At 34.9% G+C, this 16,320-nt stretch overlaps 2 protein-coding genes across 4 annotated transcripts; one reads left to right on the forward strand and one right to left on the reverse strand.

The window, feature by feature from the left end:
- Positions 1-5,114: 5,114 nt before the first annotated feature.
- LOC113688550 (uncharacterized) lies at positions 5,115-9,871 on the reverse strand. 2 transcript variants are annotated; one of them, XM_027206393.2, is made up of 9 exons: positions 9,612-9,871; positions 8,713-8,788; positions 7,890-8,006; positions 7,579-7,772; positions 7,374-7,479; positions 7,077-7,230; positions 6,772-6,911; positions 5,646-5,812; positions 5,115-5,566 (listed from the first exon to the last, which is right to left on the reverse strand). In XM_027206393.2, the coding sequence occupies exons 2-9, from the start codon at positions 8,771-8,773 to the stop codon at positions 5,273-5,275; spliced, it is 1,233 nt and encodes a 410-aa protein (XP_027062194.2). In that variant the 5' UTR covers positions 8,774-8,788; positions 9,612-9,871; the 3' UTR covers positions 5,115-5,272. The 2 variants fall into 2 exon arrangements, with proteins under 2 accessions (XP_027062194.2, XP_027062195.2); XM_027206394.2 differs by having other exon boundaries at positions 7,077-7,224; positions 9,612-9,870.
- Positions 9,872-10,079: 208 nt separating this feature from the next.
- On the forward strand, positions 10,080-15,418 carry LOC113743650 (protein DOG1-like 4). 2 transcript variants are annotated; one of them, XM_027271693.2, is made up of 4 exons: positions 10,080-10,292; positions 10,425-13,722; positions 13,827-14,327; positions 15,039-15,418. In XM_027271693.2, exons 3-4 carry the CDS (start codon positions 13,884-13,886, stop codon positions 15,258-15,260), a joined length of 666 nt encoding a protein of 221 aa, XP_027127494.1. In that variant the 5' UTR covers positions 10,080-10,292; positions 10,425-13,722; positions 13,827-13,883; the 3' UTR covers positions 15,261-15,418. The 2 variants fall into 2 exon arrangements, with proteins under 2 accessions (XP_027127494.1, XP_071905216.1); XM_072049115.1 differs by having other exon boundaries at positions 10,425-14,327.
- The last annotated feature ends 902 nt before the right edge of the window (positions 15,419-16,320 follow it).

Here is a 16,320-nt window from a genome sequence, read left to right on the forward strand (position 1 = left end):
TCATCCTCTAGGAAAAAGTAACAATAGTCACACACGCACGCACATATAACATAATTTTAACTAGAAGTGGCAAAATGGATATATGGTTGATAAATGGTTTTAGTTAAATGGATAGTGGATCAAATTGATCCAATCCAATTAAAACCATTTAATAAATGGATCTAAATGGATGTCATTTAAATGGATAGTGTAAACCATGATCCATCCATTTATCCATTTACTCTTCCAAATCCTAAATTTAAGATCCAAATTTTTTTTCCAAAAAATACAAATTCCCAAAGTTCTATCCTTAAATCACCTAAAACCTTTTGGTAATAACAAATGCTTGTACTACTACTCTATTTCAGTACTTCATAAAATTAATTTAGTTCCAAGAAAATTTAACTGTTGTGGTCAATTTAACCTTTCGTCATTACTTTAAGTATCATTTTGTAAAGTAATAAACAATTAAGAACTTGGCTACATTTTTATAACTTTGAATGAATTGAATACGGCTTTACAGTGAAAAGAAGTTTACGTTTCCAATCTTTTGCACTCCTATTCAAGAGCGATGTCTTGAATAAAAGTGGAGTTCTAATAAGAAATCTTATGTTATTTGACAAGTAAAATATTTTCATCACATATGCACGTAGTACCTAAAAATGTATGAAATTCCTTATTATACCATTGATATACAAGCTACCTTATATTACTTAGTAAATTAGGTGTCTTTTTTTTTTGGGTAGTTGGGTTAGGTGATAAGGGGAGAGGGATTGCAAGTATGAGGATTTAGAAAAAAAAAAAAAAGTGTCATTTACATATCTTAACCAATGTTGCGGGGACACTTGTTAGAAAAATTCTTTTTATAAATAAAAGAATTAAAAAATAAAAATTATTTTGACATTGCATGATGCATTCTCGCTTTTTCTTTACTTAAGAATATAAATGTTTGCAATCATTACTACATGAGAGTTTAATTAAAAAAAAACAAGAGCAGAGACTAAAATATAATTTTGAAAAAGATGGAAGAAGTCTAGGAGCTAGAAGCAAATAAAATGTAATTAATGTTATTGGCAACTTGGCATGTGAGGAAGTTATGAAGGAAATAATAGGTGGTCCCACAAAATTAATTTGACATATGAGGAAGTTATGAAGAAAAGAATAGATGGTCCCACAAGATTTTATCTCACATTTTTTTAAATGTGTTTTCTATTTTTTAAGTTAAATGGATGTATATGGATAAGATGGATAATCCATTTAAATCCACCAACATAATTGGATTTAAATGGTTATCCATTTAAAACCATTGAATTTATATGGATCATCCAAATCCATTTAAGGTTGGTTTATATGGATGGATTGGTGGATATGAATCCATTTTGCCACTTCTATTATAGACTATATTCTTATCATTTCTAAATTTAAATTATTTCATATCCTAACACCTTGATGATACGCGCAACTTTTAACATTTGAGAGGAAAAAGGAGCATTCTGGTCCACATACATTTTTCGTTATGTCTTATCTTAATCTTAATTTTTTATTGTGAATTCTTTTTTCTTTATCTCCAAAATCTACTTTGGTTTCTATATCTATTATTTGTGTTTTCAGATTATGAGATTATCTAGACAAATGTTGGATTTTACATATTATCATCTCTATCTCTATACATTTATAAATTCTTCATCTAGTTTTTATTATAGACTCTTTGGAAAGGTCCTAAAAAGTACTCTCTTTCTCCAGAAATATGCTATCCAAAAAAAAAAAAAAATTATAATCTAAAGACCTAGCAAGTACATGAAATAATGGCGAAAAAGGAATGGGTTAGTGGTATAGGAGAATAGGGCTTTAGATTTGAGACCTTCTACTTATACTAAAAAAAAGTACATGAAATAATAAAAATTAAAAATAAAACAACATTTTCAACCATTATGATTGAAGCAACTTATCCAATTATTAGGATAAAATGGCTATAAATTTAGTAAATGAAACGACTAATATACAATTTTTTGATTTTGTTATGGGAAGTAACATATGCAATTTCCATTCAAAATAAAAATATAAAAATATAGTCAACCAATGGTCTAAATGTGGTTGCATAAGAAATAGATTGAACCCTTTACCACTTTTATCTAAAAAGGTTATTTGTGATAGAGTACAATAAATTAAAAAAAAAAGAGTTCTTCGCTAAAAGAAAAAATTAATTCTTATTCTTACGTCAAGTGAAATACCAATACAAGATTATATAGTATTTTTTCTTAAGAATTTGTGGCAATCTTCAAGTTTATATATGTAATTAATTTTGATAAAATTAGCGGATGGGAAAGGTGTGAAAAGGGGTGGAAGAGTAAAAAAAAGTTGTGATAAATTTAATCTTTATACATTATAGTGAATTGATGGCACAACTTGTTTTCTTTTTATGAAAATTAAACTGTAAAAGTACTTTTATCAAATTTCTATATACTGTGCATACTTCTATTTGTTGTACTCTATATCTTGATTTAAAAGTTTACTTACCTCTATTCATCAATGTTCTACTACTTAAGTTGCATATATTTAAAGCATTACATTCTTGGCTTACAAATATGAGGCTAGGTTGAAAATTGTAAAATGATGTACTATTTAACATTTTTAGGCCAAATAAACAAACAAATTTTTTGAAATTTAAAAATTAAAATTATATTGAATAGAGTCTTGATAATTATTTTTTATTCTTCTTGAAAGAATTTGATATTATATGAATTTTATGCCAAATATATTCGATATTATGATTGAGAAATGAATTTAACATTTTGGCAAATACTTTTTGATTTTTTTTTGAATGTTGGACATGATGGTTGAGAAATGAATTGTCAATTAGCAAATATAATTTGGTTATAGATCTATTACAATTTAATATCATATGTTTTATGTGTTATACCACTTTTTTTTAATGCATGTTTGTACTAGGTAGACGGTAGCTAAAATGTTTTTTTTAGTAAGGAAGGGATGGGATTAATAAAGCTAGAAAGGGGAAGGAGCAGCTAAAAATTGTTTGACATTTCATAGATTAAATTATATTGTATTAAATTTATTTTTTCATAACATTCTTTATGATCGTGTTTAGCACGGATTTTTAGACCTTAATGGATAATTTCGGAGGTATTTGAATTCTTAATCTATAAATTGTTCTAACTTTTAAATAATTGGTGAATTATAAACTCAAACACCTCCTAAGTAATGAAAACAATCTAGAGAAATTTAAAAATATTTTAAATATTTTATCAAATTCCTCAATGTATTATAGAATTTGAACCTGTCAAATGAATTTTAGGGTAGGGATAATATCAGAAACCTCCCTTGAGGTTTTTCCTGATATCACTTCGCACCCCTAAAGTTTTTACCTTCTCTAATAATTGTAAAAAGTCTATATTAACCCTCACTTGATATATAATTCACATATCAAATAAATAGAATCCAAAAAATTTTTAAAAATAAAAGTCACTTTCTTCTCTTTTCGTTTTCTTCAACATTCTCTCTTACTCATTTTTTGGATGATTATTCGATAAAAATTTGTAAATTGTAAGAAATTGAATTTTGTTTATCTTTTACTTTTTATTATTATGATAGAGTAGGGTCTAATTTATTTGCTTATTTTGGGTTGATTTTTATAATGATCAATATAATTTAAAGGTTTGGGCAAGGATTGAGAATAAGTTGAAAAAAAAAATATAAAGTTCATAAGAAATCGGCTTTGAGCATGCACAGTTAAATTAGTCAAGTATATTTCTTTGCAAATATCATTTTTATATTTCAAATGTATATTTTTATGGGCTATAGCATTATGATGTGGTAGTATTATTAGATATTATTTTTTTAGATGATAGTTTTCTTGAAATGAACAAAGCGATTGAGGAGTATTTTTATTTAGTAAGTAGAAGGGTAGTTTAGGATTTTAAAAAATTTTGTTACACAAATAACAAAAATAAGGGAAGTAAGTGATATTTTTATAACTTTAACGGCGCTAGGTGATATTAAGAGAAACCTTAGGGGAAGTTTCTAATATTATCCCCTTGAGGTATCATATGCATGATGGAATATACTCGTCATGATACACCTTTTTCTTTTTTCATTAGACTGTTTCTGCAGCATAAAGGATCACAATCATTGGTGAAAGGTACTGGATTCACTTACAGTGCGTCATATCACAATCAATGGTGGAATAGTTTGCCCGAAACCTAATTAAGAATCTTTTGACGAATATCCTAAAAGGCTGTATTAATTCTATGCAACAGATTCAGCAATACTACATGTATACCGCTCGTTGATAGTTCCAATTCCACCATCAACCTACAAGATTGCCTCTTTGATCAAAGACAAAATAATAAGAAAAAAAAAATCCCACGAACGATAGCCTTGTATGGCTTCAATGGGCTCAATGATAGACTCTGATAATTTCAAGAATAGAAGTTGTTGGTACTCAGACCACGATCTTCGTCAAATATAAGGCTGGGAATGAAGATCAAGGACCAATAAATTTCAGTGCATGGGACCAGAAAGACAGATTGAGATGTGGCTCAAATCTGAAGGGTGGAAATGTTGCTTCTCAAATTTAAAAAAAAAAAAAAAAGGTGCATGGATGTTGAATATTTTGCACATATGTCGGACAACAAATAAATGGAGTAAAAGATGTGGGGACTCTTATTGCCTGCAGAAATTGTTGTTAATAATGGAGTTATTTATAGTGTTTGGTAGAACAGCTAATTTTCCTTTCCCATAGTAATTATTAACTCTCTGTGTTCATTGTATCGGACATGTCTGAGGTCTCTTATCTGGCTTTGAGAATATGGACTAGCGGTAGCGTTCTGCTTCACTGACTGAAGTGCTGCAAGGGAGTATCTGCTTCCCGTATGATGACCTTCTTGTACCCTGCTTCTCACGCTGATTCCATGCCAATGCAATGTGTTGCTGGCTATCCAATGTTGGCTGAGAATCTTCCAAGCCAATTCTCCATTTCATCTCTGAAAGAGTACCCCCCGCTCCTGCTCTTCTTTCCAATTCATGGCCATTGTATTTGCAACAAAATTAGGTCAAAGCCAAAAAATGGTCCAACTTAAATAAGAATAGTACGCAAAACTGGAGATCCACACCAATCATGTAGAAAGTTAACTTCTGGCATGTAGATTACATTTCATATCACTGTTTCAACAAATTTCGAAATTATATGCGCGAAAGAACCAAAAATTCTTTTTGCTCATATGGCCCTGAAAGTTGAAGGCAAAAAAAAAGTGTCAAAAAAGTACATTCTTGAAAGTCATTCTTTCTTTCCCCTTGCTACATCAACAAGATACTGATCCAGATGGTTGCCAAATGTTTTTGTGGAGAATGATTGAGCAATGTGAAGTCGAGCTTCTCTACCCATTCCCTCTGCCATCTCGGGTTTCTGAATGAGTTTTGCCATAGCCAAAGAGAAATCTCGTGGACTGGGGTCACAAAGGAAGCCTGTCACACCATTCTTGATTGTCTCAACAGGACCACCACTGTTGCAAGCAATAACAGGTTTACAGGATGCCATTGCTTCCAGAGGAACAATGCCAAAATGCTCATCCTGCATCATTATGTTATCTCTGGTCAAGAAGTTTTATTCAAATCCAGCCCCTTTTACAAGAGCCTAGATGTTGCCTTACCTTTGGTGTATAAAGAACGCACAAACACTCAGACAAAAGTGCATTTCTTTCTGATGTGGAACAAGATGTGATGAAGTTGACTCGATCAGAGATACCTTCCCTTTGAGCTAAGTCTTTAAGTTCCTCCAAATAATCAACATTCTCTCTAAGGCGTTTATCATAGCCACCTGCAGAAAGACGTTGCATAGAATCCATATGAATGGGTTGTGCATGCAGAAAATTCAGTATTTTGTCACTTTTATAAATCTTAGACATGCTTGCGCACTATATATTATGCAGGGTTGATGCCAGCAGCTTGCCATGGTCTTTCATAGTGAAACCCTTCCAGACCTCCCATTAATTTGCATCTTGGACATTAAATTGTATTATTTCTTATAGAAAACTTTAAAGTATGTCCTTTGAATGGACACCATGTACCATAATTGCCTATCGAAATAACAATCAATTTAATAACAAGCTCTCAAATATACCACAGCTTTTTAGGGAACCTGCCACGCAAATTTTTCTAGCTTCCTTGTGTGTAAGGGTGGATCACAGGGAAAGAAAATTGTCTACTTCAGCAAATAGACAGTGAGATCTAATAGGTTAATCTGCCAATAATCATGACACAATATCCTTCCACAAAAGTCTAAGCATGATAAATTTGCCAGCTGTCAACAGTCAATAATTGGTTTTGCATGACACACACATAAAAAGGAGCTACTATGATGCAAAACAATTCCTGACTGCCTCTCATTTACCATCCCTTTGTTTTACACTTTTAAATGGTAAGGGACATTGACCTTCATCTTTTGCCTTTAGAATCTTCAGGAGGGCTTGATTTCATTACAAATAACGCCACCAACTACATCTCGGCCAAAGGTTTATATATTTGCTTGGCTGAGACAGAGAGGTCATAATAGCTTATCTTCTATAACATCAACCAAACGTATGACATCAATACAAAATAAAATGCAAGTATATGACCAAAATCAATGCCATATTGCAATTATTGGTTCATCATTGCCACAAACGCAAAATTGCTTCATGAACCCAAGTATAAAACATTACTTAACTGAATAGCCGAAAAAGCTACAAAAAGCACCACATTTAAGTTTAGACCAATAAAGAAGAAAAGATGACTTGCCTGCAATAGTCAATGAAGCACCATCCAGAATGGCACCTTGTAGTTCATCACATGCAAGGTTCTGAAGCATAGCAAAGGCAGATATTGCTAATTCTATGTTCTTCTTCCTTTCAAACCGATTGATTGAGAGAAAATTCAACCTAGAGAAACGAAAACCTTAGGTTCCCAAATCCCAGAGATATTTTAATAAGGAAAGCAGAAATGCAAATACAACTATGAGAGAGTAAAAGTAGAAATTATAATATGGCATTCATGTTGTAGAACCTAGAAATAAAAGATACCAAGAGAGGAAGCATTGTTGTTACTTAATGGCATTAGGCTCCTTAAACTGATCCAAATTGACTGCAGGGTAAAGTACAGCTGGTCTTATTCCGAATGCATTAAGCCTCTTGAATGTCCTTGCAAATGTAGATGCAGTAAATTTGCTGTTAACAAGAATTAGGTCCGCGATACCTACAGCTCCACAAGGTAATCAGTGGAGACTCAATATACTTCCACATTGGGGTAAAGAAAACGAAGCACAGACTATCAATGCAAAAGAGGCGACATAAATATAAATGGTATGGATAGAGAGAGCAAGAGAGACAGGGAGGATGGATTACCAGTTGTTTTTTCTTCTATAAGGTCAATAGGTATCCGATATATCCTCCTAGGAAGAGTAGTGTGTTGGGCTAGCAAGAGATCAGGAAAATGGGAGTAAAATACAACCTAGAAGGGAAAAAACGAAGAGGAAATATAAAAAAAACCAACTAACTTTATTTTCTTCTGAGATATCCCAAAATAATATCAGTGAAAACAAAATTTTACCTTTGTTGATTTCTTCAACTTCAACAGTGGAATGACAACAGATACCTGATCTACAAGTATAACATCGAACGATCGCCAGAACAGCATCATACAAACAGCAACAAAAATGCAACGGATATATGCACATACTGCATGAAGATGATAGAAAATATGCCGGGGGAGAAAAGAACCATATACAGTAACTGAGAAGATCCCTGGAAAGTAATTACTGCACTCTTAGCCTTTATATTTATCAAAAATATTCATAAAGTCTATGCCCATGACCAAGGAAATATCAGCAATACAAATATTAGAACAATTCCCCATTTTACCAGACAAAGTCTCCTCAAAACAGCGTGTTTTATCATGATGTGACGTAAAAACATGAACTTTATGCCCATGAGCTGCAAGCTCCACAGCTGCATCAACAATTAATCTTTCTGCTCCTCCTAAAAACCAAGAAAATGGTTATTATAAAAAGTTCGAGGGAGAAAATATATTAAGGAAGGCAGAATTAGAAGGCAAAATTGCAGTCCAGCACCATAAACACGTACAAAAAACCAGACTAGAAATTTTATGTATCTTTTCAAGTCTTTGAAGATGTAAATGAATCCATATGTGCACATTCCAGGAGCACTATCTCTGCCTAATTATGACCCACTGGAGAAAGTTTCACCATGGATTAAGTGCAAAACATTCAAAATAAGAAGTACATCAACCCTTTGTTTGTGAACCCATTCTATACAGATGCTACAGATTTATTCTCTCACTAAAACCCCCGTTATTTCTCTAAAGTATATCTCACATAAAGTGTCAACTGTTCAAATTAAATGAAATAGTGGACTTTTTTCCTGGTTTATCAACAGATGCGTCCATTCAGACTTACATGTCATCCAATTTCAGGAGCGAAGACATTCATGAATTCTTACCTAGATGCCATTGCTAAACAAAGAAAATTACCATCCTAGGTCTGCAGACAAGCTAGAGATGGAAAAAAAATCATAATACAACATGTTAAAACCAATGAGAAAAGAAAAAAAAGAGGTCATTGTACTATTGCCGATTTTAACAACCAATAAGCGCTAAACAAACCACTTGATCATAAGTTAGATGAGAATTACATACATAAGCAGAAAGTCATTTCAATATAGTTACCAATTCCAAGATCAGGGTGGATGATAGCCACATTCAACTTTGAGCTCCCTGATTTCTCCATCTCTATTTATCCAGACTACACAAATGAAACCAAAGAACGGGCCATAAAAAAATGGATGCATTCATCAGGACAAGCAATACAATCCAAGCTAAGCCCTATCTCGCAGCATTTTGGTGTCCTTAAAATTCCATTTCTTGCTGCTATCAAAAGAATACCCTTCACATTCCCAAAAGAGCATGTCATAAAGTAACTTCTTTAGAAGATCAAATAAATGGGATATAGCATTGCTAATTTCCTCATCTCACCAAAGCAAGACATCACAGCCATAAATACAATTATGGATGGGTATTAGAAGGGGTTAAGATGCTTTGTACGCATGTTCATGACACCTAATGATTGAATTTTGTCCAGTCTGTTTCGTTCCTAGACAATCTAACAGCAGCTGTGAAATGAAACGTGGATGGAAAACAAGTCAATTCTAAGCTTTTCTACACTCAAAAATACCCCACATTATACGTGAATATTCTCCCAAATGACCGAATGAAAGTAAATTCACAAAAAGGGCTCAGAAAAATTAAGATTCTTTTAATGGGTTAGGTCTCTGAAGCCTATAACAGCAAATAAACAATCCCCCGCACTTTTAATTCGGGAAAGATTGAGAACATGTATATACATCGAGCTTTCAGACCACCATTAAGCAACAAAAAAGAAAAAAGAAAAGCAGAACAATAAGCATCAAGGATAGCTAAAAATCTACCAAATTGGAAAGAAAAATAACAAGAAAAATTTACACACTTAAGCATCATAAGATGATAAAAATCCGACCTTACAATCAGACAGAAGTCCGGACAAGGAAAAGTCAAACCAAAAGAAAAAAGTTAGTGCAAAATGCAAGTACCTGAATTGAATCTGTTTTGCGGGTTCAAACTGCTATTTGGAGTCAGTCACCACACACATGTATATGCATACATGCTGGTAAGAATACAAGACGACGAAGAACAAAGCAACAGAGCAAGAGGAGGAAGAGAGAGATCGCACCCACCTAATTTTGGAGTGAAAATTTGTTTTCCTTTTTCTTCTTTTTTTTTCTTCTTTTCTTTTTCTGTTTTTGGGAGAAAAGGCTACACTTAGAAAATTGGAGGAATCTGGAGGCGTGATCTAGAACCATGATAGCTGAGGAACAAGCCTAAACGTGGAACAGAGGCGTGGTCTTCTGACCATCCAGGAGAGGGGTGAGATAGTCATTTTGATCTAACTTCAATAGGCCTGGGCTAAGGGATTGATGAGCCTTACAAGCCCATTTTTAGTGCCTCATAGGCTTGGGCTAAATCTTTCTAATTAGGACCACTGGACAAGAAAAGATTGAAACTCCTTGCTGGCCCATTTTGGATACACCGGTCACTGGTGTAGTCATCACTCATGCCTAGACTGTGAGGAGTGAGAACTGAGAACCTGATGGTAGATAGAAGTATTGAAAGAAACGAAGAATTACAGAAGAAGAAGATGACTATACCAGTACCAGTGGGAGAAGAAGTGGGGCCCAAGCTGGTTCGGTTTCTTTACTTCATTGGTGCTGGATGTAAGTACATGCACTTCCCTGGGCTTCTATAAAATATTTTGATTTTGTGTAATTCGTTTTTTTTTCTGTTTTTTTTTTTTTACTAAATTCAAGAAAGAAATTTTATGTTTTGCTTTCATTGTTTTGGTTCAGTTGTATGCACTGCAGCTATTAACAAGTGGAGGGATTTGGAAAGGAAGGCTAATATTCAGAAACAGCAAAAAGAGCTGTTGGAAAATCCATCACCAAATTCACATGGCGTACAAAATGCTGTGGAGTAGACTTAGGAATCAAATAATACATGCTCTTCAAGGTTCTTGAGGGCCCTTTTATCATAACAATTGGATCTTTGTCATATGTATTGAATTGGAGAAATCTAGGTGATTTTGCTTTATGAATTGGATGATAAAATTTTTTGGTGATCGAGTATTATTAGACTATCCCGTAATATAAGGGTGTGATTCTATGGGGATAATTTGTCGAATTATATTCTTGCAGTAGTCACAGAGGTCATCACATAAATAATATGGACACTGAACATCTTTAGTTTCCTTTCCTGTGAGTTTTATTCTTCAATCTAAGATGGTGCTCTGATGATTCAGTCGAAAGAAATGCCCTTGAATTATAACTCAGGAATATAATTAATCAATAGAATGTCGTGTTGCTGCGTCAGGTCTCCACTCGTTGTGGTATATTTCTATTTCTTTTCGTCGTATTTTCCTTTGCTTCCCTGTTAGTCTGTTGCCTTGCAGTTTTGGAGCTTTGCTCACTTCTGTTGGTTTGTGTAATCCCTTTTAGAAGGAGCATTCTTATCTGTAGGACCAATGAACATTTGACGGACTGTCATTTAAGGTTCTTATCGTAACTAGAAGGATTAGTGGCTACCAGAGGCTAGGGAATCATGATAGCTTCAACTAAAAAGTTGGACAATGAGAGTGCGAATGTAAAGCTATACTGCATTAGGACAGATATAGAATGGGCCAAGAATTTGATCTTTTGACTACTCATTTACTTGCTAAATTAAAGGACGTTTAATGTTAAGAATTGAATTGAAGTTTAAGACTGATTGACAATAATGATGGACAAGAAAACTTTCAGACTAGTATAAAATCCTTTTTATTCTCTGTGCAGCAGGAGTGTAGCTTTTTTCTTCATCATTCTTTTAAAGTGTCATACTGTAATTCCTCTGGTTTTACCCTGCAAAGGTGCCGTCTTTGATCAGGGGCTAGAATTATCTTAAGTAGCCACTGTTTGTCCTTCCACTTGTGTCTTGTTGAAAAACTTATTTCCATGATTACCATGAGTGTTGATCAAATATTGTAAGGCAGCTGTGCTCACCTTTTTTTTTTTTTTTTAATCCACACGATTATCTGTTGTATATGCATTTATGTTTAGATGTGGATGGTCAATGTTACTCGTCATCGATTCTCTGCATTTCCCTTGGTTGAAACAACCTTGTAAATAAAACTGTTGTCATGGGATGGGAGAATAGTAGACTAGCACAGAGCCTACCTGGTTAACCTATTTGACAGAATTACCTCCTTAAGAAGGTTAAGGAAATAGTTGTAACGTAGATTGTCATGTCAAAATAAGATTGGATCATTTTACTGAATATAGGTATTCATAGAGTAGGGCACGGCTTTACGTGTAAGAGCAATGGTAGTTGGATTTAAATGGGGTTTCTTTGGACTTGCTAATTCTTAATAGGATTCCCTTTTTCTTGGTCATCGATTATGTACTGATTTTCCTGTGAGTATGGATTCATTTACTGCATTAATGCATAACATGACACGATACTAGAATCTACAAGTATTTTGGGTGTTTAAGTAAACCCAACTCTTTTTTAGGACTCTGGTTAGGCAATTGGAATGGGTTAGGATGCTTATTGCTGCTGAAGGACTTCGAAGTGCATCAAATTGATGTTCTTTTGGCTGAGCTAGGATTTTGCATAGCTGGAATGATCTCTTAAGCTCCTTTTGTATTGATGACAATGGGAAGACAGACATATAACTTTTGTAGGATTTGCTAAAGTTGAGCTGGAATAGCTAGCAAGCGTCAAATATTACAGCAAATCTCAAACCAAACAAGCTTGACTTCATAAAAAGATGTTCAAGATTGCAGAAAAGATAAATGAGCTAAACATGGATTATATCAGTTTTAAAGCAATGCTAAATGACATTTAGCATTCTATCTAAAGTACTCTAAAAGAGGGTAGGCCATCTATCGACTGTGTAACCAATAAGTACTGTCTTTGAGCAAGATTTTTCTTTGAAGAACCTTGGTACTTCATCAAACTCCTAATAGAAAGTTAAAGTATGAGTTCGAATTGTAGCAACTTGTTCCAACAAAGACAGTAGTGCCTAAATTGCACTAAAATTCTCGTGGAGTCCATCAACAAATCCCAGCTTCCAAGTGTTGTGCTTTTGTCCTTGGCCTTTCGAAGGTCATGCGAGACAATGTACAATACTTATGACGTCTAGTGATGCATATATTGTGAATGGACTTATTATTCTTCTTTGTTTTGCTCCCCAAGTTGGAAAAGCGACCGCCTTGTTCACATGAAGTTTGCAGGTTTGTGCTATTTTGTTGCTTGGACTTGTTTGTGGATCAAAAAATAGTGCAGCAGAAGATTAGGCCTTGCTTCAAGCATCTTAGCCGAACTTTGGGGAATCAGGGATGGCCTTGAAGTTGCCTTTTCTGTCAATCCAACATGCTTAGAAGTGGAAGTTGATTGCTCTGATCTTATCTATCTCATCAAAAATAATAAAAGTGATCCTAGTATTGCTGATAGCAGGTTCCTCTTTTCATAGTTCCAGGAACTCAAAACTTCCCTACATCTTTCAGAAGGCAAATACAAGTGCTGATAGACTAGCCAGAATGTGAGGCAATCTAGACTCTTAAAGTTTTGTGGTTTTTGATGTTTGTCCTCATGATTTAGTTTCTGATATTCAGGAAGATTTGAGGGAATTTATGTTTTAGGATCCCTGTTTTTACCAAAAATGGAAAATGTCAAAGTAGGTGTAGGATTAAGCGAGGGAATTTCACTTGAGAGGCTGGAGTTTCGTCATGGTTGTTGGACTGAGCAGCCAGTGAGCACAAAATCGGGCCACTAGATGCAAGACAATTAATTAGTCTGAGCCAGCTTTATTGACCTTTTGACTTCAACTTCTCATATTCATTTCATGTGCCACTAGAGCCCATCGTTTCACTTCCATTTACCCTAAATATTCACTGCAACTTCAGAAGAGCCCGTTCGGATTGAATTTTTTAGGAGTTTTTTTTTTGGAGAAAAATTATTTTAGCACTTTTTTGGACGTGAGCATATGAAGGAAAAAAAAAAAGTGATTAAAAATCTCAAGCATTACATGATGAAAGCTTGGCAGGTTGTGAAGCTAGCTGTAGGCTGTAGCTGCCATGAAGACTGCAGAACCAACCACTCATATTCTTCCAGGTAACCCCAATGCACGCTCCTCCCCTTCAGCAATGATCAACCCACCACCGTTTCCACCCCCCATTACTCCACAATAAAACCTCCCCTATATCTTTTTCCTCCAGGCACCTTATTTCCATAGCTAATACTACAGAAAAGAAAATAACAAAACCCCGAATCAAATGAGCTTCCAACGGTTTTATGAGACCTGGTTCGAGCAGCTCCACCAGCTTATGAACCAACTCAACCGAGCACCGCGTCAGCCAACGGCGGAGGAAGAGAACCACCAGCTGGTTCAGAAGGTTATGTCCCACTACTCCGAGTATTACCGAGTTAAATCGATCGTTGCCAAGCAAGATATCCTGTCAGTCTTCACTGCACCGTGGGCCACAACCCTTGAGCGATCCCTCCATTGGATTGCCGGCTGGCGGCCCACCACCGCCTTCCACCTTATTTATACTGAGGCCAGCATCCGTTTCGAGTCACAAATCTTTGATATCCTACGTGGGCTTCGTAATGGGGACCTCGGTGACCTCTCCCCAGCCCAGTTCCGCCGTGTAAGTGAGCTTCAATGCGAAACTGTCCGGGAAGAAAATGCTATCACTGATGAACTCTCTGAATGGCAGGCATGCAACTGATGAGTTTTCTTTCTTTCTTTCCTTCTTTTTAATGGTTCGATTTCTTTTCTTTCCTGCCCAAAAAAAAAAAAATTCTTTTCTTTCCCCACTTTCATGTACTTTCTTTCGGGTGAAGTAGTTGCAATTTTTTAAGATTTTACTCAAAACTATCTCTAATTTACTTTTTTCAGCATTGACTTGTAACATTTCCCATGAGAAGAATTTTGATGATTCATGCATCAGTTGAGCAACCTTGAGTAAATAGGGAAATCCCCTTTAATCATGTATGCTACAAATAAATGCATCCCACATATAGCTTCGATATTTCACTGTAAATTTCAATGCTCGAGAATACTGAATGGGCATTAGTTTGTTAATCATGATATATCAAATAAATTCTCCCCCAAATGATTTTACATTTGAAGGCAGCTTATCTTATATTCAGCTTTATTTTGTTGTTTAGATGCTTATTCCTTACATTTTCTGCATTGGTAGAATTAAATTCCTTATCTTGAAGGCAACTTATATTGGTTAGTTTTCTATTTTGAAAGCATCATCCTTTAAAATTGCCTGTTTCATCTCCCTACTTTCTGTTCCAAAAAAAAAAAAAAAATCCTTACCTTCTTCATAGGTGAAATTGGTTTTATTTTCGTTTCCCTTAAACTTCTAGAAAAGGACTTTATAGACGTCTTAACGGATAGATGTGTGGACTGGTGTTAGGATGGGGCAAGTGATTTCGTGGGAATGCATAGCGATGGTGATGGTGGAAAGATGGAAGTGCTGGTGAGAGTGGTGGAAAAGGCTGATCAGCTGCGGCTGAAGACTATTGATAAATTGGTTGAGCTGTTCACCCCACGACAAGCTGCAGAGTTCTTGATTGCGGCCGCCCACCTCCAGTTTGGTGTCCGAGCATTGGGTGCCACTTATGATCGTCGACTCTAATGTTATTGTTGCAGAAGTATTGCATCAATAAAATTAGTCCTATCTATCAATAAATTTGAAGCATCTATCCATCTCTTGACAATATTTGAGTTCAAAAAATCGATCTCTTGACAATATTGAAGGAAATCAAAACCAAACTTTATTTAGTAATTGCCAAACCGCAGTATGGTTTATTGTTTGTGTCCGAGTCCGTGAGTGTTTATATTGGTTTTGATAGTTACCTTTTAGTTAGTTTAGATTGGAAGTCCTAGTTTAACCAGTAGTTATTATTTGTTTCCTTTCTTTGTGTCTAATTAAATTGGCAATTGAAATCTTGACTATACCACAATTTAGGATCTGTTTGGCAAGGGAGTTTTTTGTCAAGTTTGTCTCCTATAAGTTTTTTAACAACTTTAACTACAATAATCTCAAAAAAAATTTCAAATTTTTTAAACTACACACTTCAGAATAATCAAAATACATAAAAAAAAAATTTTCCCTTCTTTCTTCTTCCACCTCAACCCATCACCATCTTCGCCGCCAACCAAGACCGGCGAACCGGCGCCGACAATCTCTTCTGGGGCTAGGCACCTCTCTTTTTTTTTTTTCCTCTTTCTCTTCTCCCTCTTCCTCTCCTCCTTCCTTCCTCTTCTTCCCTCTCCAGAGGGAGAAGATGGGGAGAGAGGTTGTGGGGGAGAGAAAAGGGGAGAGAAAAGGTAAAAAAAAAAAAAATTGTTTCTGCTGCTTGTTCTGGTGTTCGAGGAAGAGGTGGCAGGGAAGGGAGAGAATGAGAGCGAAGGGAGAAGAAGAAAAGAGGAAAGAAAAAAAAAAGAAAAAGAAATGACAAAAAAAGTTTTCCATCTTAAAAATTTTTTTTACAACTTATACAGTAAGTTACAATAAAATTTTAAATAAACATCTAAAAAGCTCATTTGCCAAACAGGGCCTTAGTTTCCTTTAAGTCCAATAGTTGAAGTCCGAATTCGAGGCCCTGTTTGGCACCCTAGTTTTTTACCAAGTTTTTTAGCTACTAGTTTTTTAACAACTTTTGCTACAGGAACCCCAAAAAACTTTTCAAAGT

This window comes from Coffea arabica, chromosome 5e, assembly GCF_036785885.1.
Source record: "Coffea arabica cultivar ET-39 chromosome 5e, Coffea Arabica ET-39 HiFi, whole genome shotgun sequence".
Taxonomy (NCBI): Eukaryota; Viridiplantae; Streptophyta; class Magnoliopsida; order Gentianales; family Rubiaceae; genus Coffea; species Coffea arabica.

Excerpts from the sequence above, each read along its gene's own strand:
- LOC113688550 (XM_027206393.2), bottom strand. The coding sequence starts at position 8,773 with ATGGAGAAATCAGGGAGCTCAAAGTTGAATGTGGCTATCATCCACCCT. Across the intron at positions 8,007-8,712 it reads CCACCCTGATCTTGGAATTG|GAGGAGCAGAAAGATTAATT; the intron begins GTAACTATATTG and ends CTTGGTTTTTAG. Across the intron at positions 5,813-6,771 it reads TGCTTCATTGACTATTGCAG|GTGGCTATGATAAACGCCTT; the intron begins GCAAGTCATCTT and ends GTCTTTCTGCAG.
- LOC113743650 (XM_072049115.1), top strand. The coding sequence starts at position 13,884 with ATGAGCTTCCAACGGTTTTATGAGACCTGGTTCGAGCAGCTCCACCAG. Across the intron at positions 14,328-15,038 it reads ATGAACTCTCTGAATGGCAG|GATGGGGCAAGTGATTTCGT; the intron begins GCATGCAACTGA and ends GACTGGTGTTAG.